At 37.8% G+C, this 12,776-nt stretch overlaps 1 protein-coding gene across 1 annotated transcript in view; it reads right to left on the bottom strand.

Moving 5' to 3' along the window:
• The window catches only part of spg11 (SPG11 vesicle trafficking associated, spatacsin), a 121,847-nt gene that overhangs the window by 71,968 nt on the left and 37,103 nt on the right, over window positions 1-12,776 (bottom strand). Inside the window, exons 9-12 of the mRNA XM_048615764.1 lie at window positions 9,528-9,756; window positions 8,853-9,051; window positions 8,170-8,373; window positions 2,244-2,347 (exon numbers count right to left, since the gene is read on the bottom strand). Coding sequence (XP_048471721.1) covers window positions 2,244-2,347; window positions 8,170-8,373; window positions 8,853-9,051; window positions 9,528-9,756 — 736 coding nt within the window. The remainder of the gene's footprint in view (window positions 1-2,243; window positions 2,348-8,169; window positions 8,374-8,852; window positions 9,052-9,527; window positions 9,757-12,776) is intronic.

Raw genomic sequence — 12,776 nt, 5'->3', positions numbered from 1 at the left:
GGTCAGGAAGTGAGATAATAAGACATAGAAGAAGTAGGCTATTTAGCCCATTGAGTCTGCTCCGCCATTCAAAAAGATCATGGCTGATCTGATAATCCTCAACTTCACTTTGCTTCCTTTTCCTTCGATTCTTTAATTGATTACAAATTTGTCTATTTCAGACTTGAAAATACTTATGATCAATCCTGCACAGCCCTTTACAATAAAAAAAGTCCCAGATTTTTGGCCCATTAAGAGAAAAAAAATTCCTTCTCATCTCGATCTTAAATGTGTGACCCCCTTTTCTGAGATGATGCCCTCTGGTCCTAGACTCTCCTATAAAAGGGAGAAAAGAAATCTTTCCACATCTATCTTGTCAAGTACTCCAAGAATCTTGTATGCTTCACTAAGGTCTCTCATTCTTCTAAATTCTAACATGTACAGGCCCAACCTCTCTTTATAAAATAGTCCTTCCAAGCCCAATATCAGCCTAATGAACCTTCTCTTGCTACCTTCAACGGCAGTACATCTTTCCTTAGATAAAGAAACCAAAACTGTTCACAGTTGTGGACAGACTAGTGCCTTGTATAACTTTAGCAAAACCTTCCTAATTTTACACTCCATTCTCTTTGAAATGAAGGCTAATGTTCCACTTAACTTCCCTAATACCTAGTGAACTTGGATGCTTGCAGTTTGAGATTCATGGACAAGGATTCCCAAGTCCCTGTGCTGTAGCTTTCTGCAGTCTTTCTCCATTTAAATGATATTCAACTCCTCTATTCTTCCTGCTAAAAGTGTATAACCTTACATTTCCCTTCATTAATTCCATCTGCCAAGATTTTACCCACTCACGTAACTGTCTGTATTCCTCTATAGACTCTGTCATGCTTACCACTTGCCTTTCCACCTATTTTTGTGTCATTTACATCTACTTTCCTCATCCATATCATTAATATATATTGTAAATAACTGTAGCCCCATTGCTGCTCTTGTGGGATTCCATTGGTTACAAGTTGCCCAGCTGAAAATGTCTCCTTTATCCCAACTTTGTCTTCTATTAATTAGCCAATTCACCAACAACAGTACTTCACTATCCTTCCCTTCAAAGTCACGTATCCCAGAATATTTAGTTGCCAGCTTTGATCCCGTTGTAACCATTACCTCTGTAATGCCTATAAGATCATACTGTTAATCTGTATTTGTGCCATTAATTCATTTATTTTGTTCCAAGTACTACATTCATTCAAGAGCCATTCATTTTGCATTTTTACAACTTCTTTTCTGCCTCCTCCTCCTCCTCCTCTTCCTCCCTGCCGCCCCACCCCATTTACTGCTGTTTTTCTGTGTTTGTATGCTTTCTTCCTTCCTGTCCCACTCTAGGTATTATTGACCAAATAGCTGCCCTACCATGCTGACATATCCTTTTGCTTTGTAAGTCTACATTTTCTCTCTACCCCTCTAATTAGTTTCAAGACCCCTCTATAGCTGTAGTTATTTGATTCGCCAGGACACTGGTCCCAGCACAGTTCAAGTGAAGCCTGTCCCACCAGATCAGCTCCCTCCTATTCTGGTATTGGTACCAGCGCCCCATTAACTGAGATCCATTCCGCCTACACTAATCTTTCAGCCACACATACAACTCATTGATTTTCTTTACACTATGCCAGTTTGCTGGTGGCTCAGGTAGTATACCGGAGATTACCACCTAGGAGGTTCTGCTTTTTGTCTCCTGACTATTCAAAATCTTTCAGCAGAACCTTCTTTCTAGTCCTACCAATGTCAACACGGATGACAACTACTGGATTCCTCTCTGCCCTCTCCAAATTCTTCTCCTAGCCTAAGGAAATGTCCTTAGCCCCGGCTCTAGAACAAGATGATTGTCTCCCTGATTCAGAAACTATGGGCTGCACACAGGATGTATACCACTTCTGCATTAACCACCATCTATGTGGCTGGATTGACAAGTGACAGCCCTTCCACAGCAGGCCAAGTTACAAAATAAGCATTGCAATGTGGTTACTAATGATATTTTTCACCAAAATTCCATTCCATCTGCACTGAACAGATGTGAAATTATTTAGTATTAGTAATCGGACGTAAACCATGAGGAATACCAAAATACGGAACCACTGACAGGTAATTCACTTCCCTCGGTTGGATATTGACGCCGTCAACATTGCTATAGCTCAATCAAATTACGTAGGCATTAAACAATTTAAAATTGGTTACTTAAATTAAACTGTTACAAAGAATACAAGGAATACCTAGCTTATCAGCAACCTCTCTCATTCTCACTAGAAACTCAAACCAGGGATGAGCCGCATGGAGTGCTCTATCATCTAGTAGAGGACAGTTGGAGGGTTTCAACCTGTTAAAAAAGGCAACAATAAAATCAGTCTTCAGGGGTCACGAAATATGAGAAACATATCTTTAAATCTATCAACTGCCAATATTTGCGAGTATGATAATTATACGTACAATTGGATAATCAAGTCAATTTACAAATCTTAAACATTCATCATTCACAACAAAACAGACTCAGTTAGTTTGAAATAAAGTGGTGAATGTTATTTTTAATCCCATGTAAATATGGGGAGTCCACTTTCAAAGAAATTTACCCAAGTACAGCTTGCAATTTTTTTTAATCCAGAAGCACAGTTAAGCTTGCTCCATTCTTGTGATTTTTCATTGGTGGGGTACAGAAAAGTGGGGGGGAGGCTTAGTGAACCAGAAAATCAAAGGAGCCAAACACACATTTGAAATGACATCCTCACCAAAATCAACTTGTGATAAATTAGATTAAAATCTGGACATGGTAATGTGCCACATGTAAGATAACAAAGGGTATAAACAGAAAGGAGGTACTCCTTGCTCCCATGTCTACAGTCTCAACAACGTTTGGGTAGGAAGAGGCAGGAAAAAGGAGAAAACTGTAAATTGGTGTATCTTATCTACCTAACATGGTGTAATTTAAAATGCATTACATAAATCATCCACATGGGGGAAGTATGTTACAATAAATATCTTTAAAGCAATAACTCAGCAGCGCAACTCCAAGTATTGTAGATACAGGAGAGAAATAGATTTTAAAAAAATGTCTCAACTATTCATTCAAACAAACACAATTTGAAGAAATAAAAACTATAGCCGTCAATGCTGTGAATGGAAAAGAAAGCCAAAACATAATGGAAACAAACCACAGGGAGATCAATATCCAAAAGAGAGATGGGTTAACACACTAGCAACACTTGATCATAATTATTATTGTGTTAGGTTCTTACAGACTTTACATCCAAATTTTTAACACCTTTTCTCACTTCAGTTGCTGATTAACTCACCGCCATCAATTTCTTGTATAGTATTTCATGACTATTTCCACACAGGGTGGGAATTTCATTTTATGGTGTTTTGCCCACAAAGATAAGAACTATTGAATGAAGAAGCATCGACACAGAAGCAGGCCATTCAGCCCATCATACTGAGCCATTTTTGATTCTATTCCCCTATTTATTATCCATAACCAAGGATCCCTCTCAATCTCTTTCACACGCACTGAAATTTTAAACTTCCCAGTTGTGCCACATGTTAACAAAGGAACAACCTTTGATACATATGTGGTACTGTTCTCCCTGCAGTGTACATTTGCGACTGACAGAGAACATTCCCAAATCCCTGTAAATCTTTTCTCAAGCACTTAGTTCATTCAAGTAATAACTGAAGATATATTGTTTGCTTCCTCCAAATATTCAAAAGATCAAAAATACTCGCTTACCAAGAAAATAATTCATTGTGATGATCATCACAATGTCATATGCCCTGCTGTTGTGACCAAACTGAAAACGCACATACCACTTTTTCATTTAGCTAAATATAAATTTAACAAATTTAGTTTTTGAAAACCATTGTGATGGGAACTGGTGTGATTTACAAACTACATTCCTAGAGGGAGTCTCTGGATCCTGCCATCTCTGAGAAGCAAGCAAATTTTGAAAGAGGGGGGCACAGAACATGGGGAAACCATTGATTGCCAATTAACAGCTCTTTAAGCTAATCAAGGAACTTGTTACTAGATAGGAGAGGACAAGAATTTGACTTTCAAAAAAGTGAATTCTGCAAATACAAAAACAATCTTACACAAGTGCACAGTTGTCCTGTTCAAAGGAGGTAGTAGATTTTTTTTTTTTTTTAAAAAAAGAGGCAGCAAAAACATTTAGGGGACATAGGAGACCTTGTGCCAGATCTCTCACATTATCTTGCTGAAGAGACCAGGCAGCAACGTGAACACTTGTATGCAAGGTAAAGGCATGCTCCATATGGCTTCTGACTGCCTTTTCCACTCACTGTCTACAGGCAGTTCACCACTGGCCTAATTAGAACGTTTTCAATTCAAAACAGCATGGAATTTTGCTATGGGAGGTCTGTGCATCAGACTCCTGATGCCACCGTGAAAATCCAGTTTCAGATTTCTGGAATGACATGAAGGACGGGCAACCTAATTGACAATTACACAAGAGAAACGCACAGTCTCTTTCTGACTGCTGACTTACTGAAAACAGGCTTCCAGAGAAAAACTAGTCTCTCATCAAATCGGTCATACAGTTGAAGTTCTCTGTTTGAAAGGCTTTAAGAGTTAATTAAAATAAAAAAAGCTTCTCCGAGATCATGCTGGATGTTTGCCAAGCTGTCACTAAATAAATTACAAAGGACATTTAAAAAAATCTTCCAAAAGTAGCCAGCTTTTCAACATTGTGATTAACTATAATGACCATGAAGTGAAGTAGAACAAGAGTCTGGATTATTGGCACAACCACTTTGAGGTACTACACTGGTGTATAAAAGCATGCTGTATTAGAGGGGGAGAATTCTTTATCAAAGTCTTCAAATCTCTCAAGACATTTTAACAGGGACAATAGTCAAGACCCAGACGTAGGTGACATGTCAGCTACTGTTGGTGAGCTACTGACAAGACTAACATTATTAGTAAAATGTCAGCACTCTACCTTTATTTTTCATCAGTAATTATTCATGTTTTATTCTTAGAACATGGATGAAATGAAGAATGCTGCATTTTAACTCAGCCTTAGCTGCTCCGATGGTTCAACCATTTTGTATAAATTGCACTGGCCTTTCTTGAGGGCTATTAGCAAACCAGTTAGACCTTAGCGACAACTTAGCAGCTACTTTAATACAATAAGTCTGCCAAAATGACCAATCTCAAAATTTGCCATGGTGCAATTTGAATTCCTGACATCAGAATTCTGATCCAGCACCACCATAGCCATTATAGTAGCTTATAGGGTTAGAGGAAAGGAAATAAGAAATAGCAAACTAAACGCACAACAGACAAACTAATTATGCAATATTAGAAGTACCAAGCTCTACAAAACTACATATTTTTTGGATCATCTGGGGTCTACACTTGGATTATTATTGTTGGCATTCAATGGTGTTTTACTGAAGCAAATTGGTTGTCAATAAGTACAGAGGAGTTACTTTTATATTGTTACCATCCAAGTGTTTTACGATGGCATCATTTTGCCTGCACAGAGGAAGCGAAAGAGGAATCAACCATCAGAATGAGACATTGCAATTTTAAAATCACAGCTTGGTGGTAAGCAAAAGCCATTGCAGGCCACTTTTGCAAACTGTACACAATGCAAAGCTGATGATAAAGGCATTTATCCAAAGCTAACAAAAAAAAACAAAAATGACACTGGTCTGAAAATAGGTTTATTGTAAAGATCAGTAAAGCATCAGCCACATCGTGATCTTTAGGTCATTTGTATAACTCTGAAGGAAGGGAGTTACAGTAACATGAGAAAAATCTCACAATCACTGAAAAAACACACGAGTCAAGCAAATTAAAAGAAAATGTGCTTTTTAAAAAGACAACAAAATATGCTCAGTTCTCTAGTAATTAATCATTCTCCTTTTTTAACACGTGAAAAGAAAGCTCATAATGTGGGTTGGGATATTTCATATTTCAAGATATTCTTGAATCCCCATCCTCTGAAGGATTGCGAGGGAGGACAGAATGCAGAAGCAGCAACCGCAAGAGATAGCTTTGTTATAAATTCAACACATGAACAAACCCTGTCTCAGTCCTATTCATGATCTTCTTTAAGTCACACCAATCTATCCAGTGAAAAATCCCAACTGAAACACCCATTAACTGTAACAACATATAGCTATTGTGACATCTGGTAGTTACAAGGATTCATTTTAAATTAAATTCTAAGCTGGTTTGGGGATTTAAGTAATGTTCAGCTCAAAAGAGTTATCTGAAAGAATAGGTACAGCATGAGAATCATTATCCCATTTATAGCTGTATCTAAAAGTCTACATATGGAAGCTGCCTTTAAACTGGTGCTGTTTTAATTTGGATCTGGATGGACTGGCAGTTTATGAGCCAGCTGTCAGGATTCACAAACCTGGCTCCTGATTCCAGCTGCTGAGACAACTATTTGTGGGTCTTAATCTAGGGATAAGGAGCTGGATTTTGCATTGCAAATGCTGGCAACCAGCTTATGAGTTAAGTTTTCCCAGAATCTGAATTTAAAGAAAATCTTGCATTTATTAAAAAAAAATACAAAGCGCCAAATTTGACAAAGCACTGTACGTCCAATGGAATATTTTGGTTGTTATCACAGTTGTAACTCAGGCAAAGATGGCAGTTAAATTTGCTTACAACAATGCTGCACCTGCAGGAAAAATAAAGCTCAATTTGAAGCAAATACTGCACTGGATTCCCAAGGAAACTGGGTTAGGGATTCCTGGCAGATTTGGATATACCCCGAAGAACACATAGACAAGTTAACCCCTTGCTCAGGGTGTGTAGACACTTGTGAACGGGATCATACCAGCCTGACAAACAATTGGGCCTCTCAAGAGGAAGCCGTCAACTTCAGCAGCTTTTTTTAAACAACTTGTGTTTTTTGCAACTTGCCACCATGGGACATATACAGGAGGACTTTGCTGTTCTGCTTAATGTCCAGTCAGTATTTCTGATCACTGATCCTAGTGGATCCTGGGGAGTTTATTTACATTTTGAAGTTGGTTGCGCATGATACATTTACAAACGGATCTTCTTTTCCTTTCAAAATCTGCAGTTTTAAACTACAAACTTGGCATTCCACAACTTCAATATTTAACTTCTTTTCTCCTATGCATTCATCTTTAATGATGGACTCATCCAGTAACTGAAAAGAGCTGCTCCTGGATGGATACCCCAGAGAACTTGACCCTGAGGGTTGCTGACCTCAGAGTCCAAATGATTCATACTGCAGCTCCAATAGATTAAGAACATGCACTACTGGTGAGTACTGGCATATTCCAGGGAAGAGAATCAATCACATGAGTTTATGGGAAAGAACGTTTTTGGTTATATTCTGTAAAACATAGCCAGGACCCAAGTGTGAGCTGCAGTAAAGGCAGGCTTATAAAGTACATTGCTTGAATTTTTAGTCACCATTCTTCTCTGCATTTCTGTAAGTCACACTTCTGCCAGATTAAGGCAGTATAAAACATTTACATATTTATAAAAACTATGGTTATGATAAGTGGAAATAATTTAGTCTGATTATCTAGTTAATAAATTGTTCATTGCTGGATCCACTCACCGTGGCATAGAGACATGTTCACTCTAGAGAGATCCTGAAGAAAGAACTGCATTTTAAACAATATCCAGTTTCTTAATCTCCAATTATATTCCCTTCCTTTTCAGATGTTTAGTTTTGACGCAGCATGATTCCATTTCTCTTTGTTATCTCACCCAAGTGGTCACACTTCAGTGAGCCCAAATACAGCCAGCAGGTGCAACAACAACAACAAAACAGAAATTGCTGGAAAAGCTCAGCAGGTCTGCAACATCTGTGGAGAGAAATCAGAGTTAACGTTTTGGGTCGAGTGACCCTCCTTCAGAACAGCCAGTATCTGGCTATTTAATCATGGAGAGCATCACAGCTCAGCTTGACCCTATCCTCATCTTATAGTCTTCTCTTGATAAAGTTGGATGGTCTTTGGAACAGCTCCAACTTCTAGCTCAGTCATGGGCCTGGATCCCAGCTCCTCTGCTCTGATGCCTCGAGTCCGCTGCTAAACCGATAACACTGCTCCAACCGCACTTGGCTGTGCCACTGCCACTGCTGAAATAAATCATTACCCCAAACCAATCTCCAGAAATCCACTCACCCATAATAATCCAGGTAAGCATACAAAAGATAGCGCAGCTCATGCTCAAGGCAGAAGAGGATGAAACAGCTGTAGAAGTCAAGCCCATCAGGAGACTGGTAAACTGGAACTGGGTGAGGTTTCTGCATCACTCCCCCCGAGCCGCTTAGTCTGACCAGGAGCTGTCTAAAGTCTGCTAGCTCTGAACGGATGAATACTCCTTTTCTGTTGAGGCAAATATAAAAAAAAACAAATTACCAAGAGGTTGCAGTAATAAATTCACAAATCATCCCTACTTCTGGTCCACAGATAACAAAAAAAATTTGCACTCTTGGGCAACTCAATCTTCAAATTTTGAGAGTTATAACTAAGTTTTCTTAAAAAATAAATTAAACTTGAACAACTTTTGTGAAAAATGGATCCGTGGACTATTGGGAGGTTGATTGTACGACTTGCCAGTGCTTATTTTGAAAAGATTGAGAAGAGGAATGATTTATTTTAAAATTAACAATGGCCGTTGGGCATAATAGAATAATGGTAGAAAGAAAGGCTTAGTCTCTACATTCCTAATATCAAAGACCTTTGTGGTTCATTCAATCACTGTACTACCAGTTTTGTTTATTTACAAATGCAGGTACTCAAAGAGAAAACTAGGCTTTTGATGCTAGGGTGGCACATATATTCATAAAATTGGAGATATTTACCTTGCCAACATGTCCAATATCTGATTTCTCATGTAGTTACTGCAATGTGTGCCCTGATTCACAATATCAGGCGTCAGAGGTGGCCAATTTGCAGAATTCTCATTAGTTTGGAAGATTTCAATCCAGTCACAAACTTTTGCCCAACAATGTCTGGATGTGAGGCAGGTCCACAATACCTCAGGGCTACAAGATTGAATTGCTGTGAGGACGTAGATCAACAATTAATAAAAAGGAACAAACAATCGGTAATTTTAAAAGCAACACAGAAAAAGAATGGCTCCCAGAACACAATAAATATATCATAACTTCGAACCAAACACATGAATAATTAGAGTCCTATGTGACAATTAAGCCTTGGACAGAGAGAGAGTTCAGAAGAGAGACACAAGCTGATGCCCACTATCAGAAAATTAAACCGTTTTGGAGAAATAGTAATTTAATTCTTTTTCCTTAAAAAGGGATTTTATTGAGTCACAATTTTGAAACCTTAGCAAAGGAGAAGGAAACATGGGATTAAAAGACACAAGGGAAAAGTTACAACTGCTCAAATCTCTCCACACAAGAAGCTAGACCTCATTACAAAATTTCTCCAAAAGAACTACGCTTTTAATTTGCACAAAACATACTGTCAGAAATCCACTACCATCCTAAACGTAATATATATTCTATACTTACTCATATCCAATTCTCTACATAACTTTATTCGCTCTTTTGCAACCTCATCCCAACATTTGGCCCAATCCAAAATGACCATACAAGAGTTTGAACCTCCTTCTGGGTGCTCAGCATTTCCAACTTCAGAGTTCATAATAGGCTCCAGGACAGCTGCAAAACTGGGATCAATATTTTCAGCCTGAAAAATGCTGGAAAGGCCCACAAAATTAATATTTTTTTCACAAAATTCCTGCTCATTATTGATCACAGATATGTTGCTGTAAAGACATTTACTGTGTTATTGCTAACATAGCTGGTCAGAAGTCAGAAAGAGAGCTAAAAATTTCAAAGCCCAACCACCTCAGTTCCTTTCCTGCTCCAAAATTCTAACAGTTCAAAATGCTGCTTTCTTTAAATAACCAGAGTTGCAATACTTCTGGTGGAATTCCCAATATTGCGAACTTTCTCATCTTCTCATCTCTCCTAACAATTAGCTTAAGTTTTGGTCCTGTGCAGTAATCCATTTTTCAATTACCGTCAAGTTTGACCATGCATCAGTTGGCTTATTTGAACACAGTAGGCATCTCTGCCTAGTTCAATTTTGTATTCATCCAACAGAGGTAGACACAGCCGTTCAGATTAATAAATAATAACTCCATCAAATTCAGGAGTACACCAATTCTAACACTTCAATGTCTTTGCTGAGACGAGTCAATTCACCATAGAAAGGGATGAATATTGGTTACTTCCCCGAAAAGAACTGCTTCACTATCCACATTCACTGCATTATTGGTGAAATAAAGTGGAGCTTATAGACTTTAAATAAAACAACATATATTTTTTATTAACCTATTTTTCTAACCAATCTGTTAAAACATGTTATGGCACACCTTCTGAGCATATGGGGCATGACCATTGCACCACTAAAGGGCCCTAAACATGTTGGTGAATCAGATGGGACTTTATGGCAATTTTTTCATGACCATCATTGGATCAGCCATGGTGGGATTTGAACCCAGATTCCCTAACTATTTCTTGGGTCTTATAATTATTAATCTAGCAGCAATGTCACAATGCTATTGCCTCCTGCAAACATTTCTCATGCACCTCTACTAAAACAATTAAACTTAAAAACTATGACAGTACACAAATTATACAAATGTGAATGTATCCAGCTACATAAAAGTCACAACTGACTACAAAGGACAATTTGCAAAACCCCAAAAAGAATCACTGAAAGCAAATGCACTAATATGAAGGTGTGAGACGTTATGGCTCACAGGGACAAGGGAACGAAAAGCTGACCTGGGAAGTGGAATATCATCAGGAGGAGAGATTTCCACAAAGTCTAGAGCAGGCAATCTTAAAGCAGCTTTTAAATTATTAAAAATAAATAAATCAGCACTACTTGAACAGCCTGAAATGACAGACATACACAAGGTAAAATATACCCTCAGAAGCCAATGAACTTGCTGAAATGAAAATCCAATCTGTAAATCTCAACCCGTTTCTATTAATAGAACCGTTCTTTTGAAATGCTGGAGCAAACACAATGAGTTGAAAGCTGACTTCTGTGACACTGCAATCAAGGAGTCAAGGCCAAAAACAAATCTTCAGTTAAGCAGGGAGGGTGGGAGAATAATTGAACTGGTTTCATAATTTATAAAATGATGCATCTGTCCTTATAAATTCCTAATGACAGTGGAACCTGCCTATATAAACTTAGTGTAGGATTGGCAGTGCTAGGAAGGAGGAGGATGTAATTAGAGCAGGGCTGGTTTCTAAGAAGTAAGCCAAGTAGCACTTACAGGTGCAAGGTTTTTAATATATCAATAATAGACATTGACACAATTATCCCAGCTGATGGCAATATGGAGTCAGATTCAAGAATAAAATCTGGTTTGATAGATCGTTTTTTGTTTAGTTGGTTAATATGGTAGTCAGTAACTGAGACATATTCTCATAAGGCTGCAGATTTCTTTAACAACAGAATGTATTACACAAAAGAAGAAATAAACAAAAACAGCTAAATTCAGAAGGTAGTTAGCAAGACCTAAAACACACAGCAAATGAACATGTCAACTGATTTCCTGAATCTGTATGTCACAGAGACTCAGACTTATACCCTATCTTAACTCTTTAGTTTTCTACTTACTGACTCCTGATAGTTTCTTTATCATGGACTGTGGAGACAATTTGATGAGTCCTTCAAAAATCTACCACGAGCTTTTCCACAAACCCAAGAACCTCAACTTCTCTGTTGCAATAACCTGCTGACTGCTAACCTCTTATGAGTTATAAGTTCCACAAACCAAAATTTTTGAAGTAACTGGTCCCTGAACTGTCCTAATCTCGTCCTAGGAGAGAAACTAAAGTTGATTCGGAGCTGAAATTTTTAAAAAAAAAAAAAAAAAACACTTGCTCAGCCCAGATTCTTTCAAACTGAAAACAAAGCTAATGGCTTTCAAATGTTTATCCTACTTGTCATAGACCCAGTAATATAAAAATCTTCCCACCAAAACAGAGCTCTGTCGTCACCTGCTTTAATAAATGGTGTATCTGATCACCATGCTACTAGGATCCTCTGGCCTTTTGTTTGAAAACTAAACCATTCATAGAAGTAACTAACATCTATCATCTTCTATCTTGAACTCTAAGTTCCACAATTTATGTAATAGAAGTGATACATTTTCATCATACACCAAACAAACAGTCACAGGTAATTGATTTTCCATGAATAGAAAATATTTGGAGGGTTATGGTCGACATGGATTGGTTGGACCAAAGGGTGTGTGTCTGTGTTGTATGATTATGACATGTCCACATGTCTGTGCGTTTGGAGTGAGGAAATAGTATTGGGAAAACTAGTGGAGATAAAACACTACTCCTGTGTATCCCATGCAGAAACACTTCAAGTAACCAGATTGAGCAATTTCATGGCATCTTGAAAACCTCTCTTTCTACCTAATCAGTCATTGTTAGAACTTTACACTCACCCTATAAATAGAGCTTCCCTTTGTAAAAATCATAAAGTAACCAATGTTCAATGATAGTTACTTTTTTCAGATATTATACTTAATATTGGAAAATTTTATTTATTTCTGTACTCCTACATAATGAGCTTTTTAAGGTTGCTCTAATTCTTTTCAGTAGCTACATGCCATATACACGATACAAATCTCCTAATGGAAAAAAACTTCATTTAGAACGTTAAACATCTCACAAAAGCTTACACATTTTGTAAGTTACCAGAACTTCAGAAATAACAGG

This window comes from Rhincodon typus, chromosome 33 (assembly GCF_021869965.1).
Source record: "Rhincodon typus isolate 14 chromosome 33, sRhiTyp1.1, whole genome shotgun sequence".
Lineage (NCBI taxonomy): Eukaryota > Metazoa > Chordata > Chondrichthyes > Orectolobiformes > Rhincodontidae > Rhincodon > Rhincodon typus.
Note: the sequence above shows the minus strand (reverse complement) of the source record. Positions and strands in the feature narration are given on the sequence as shown.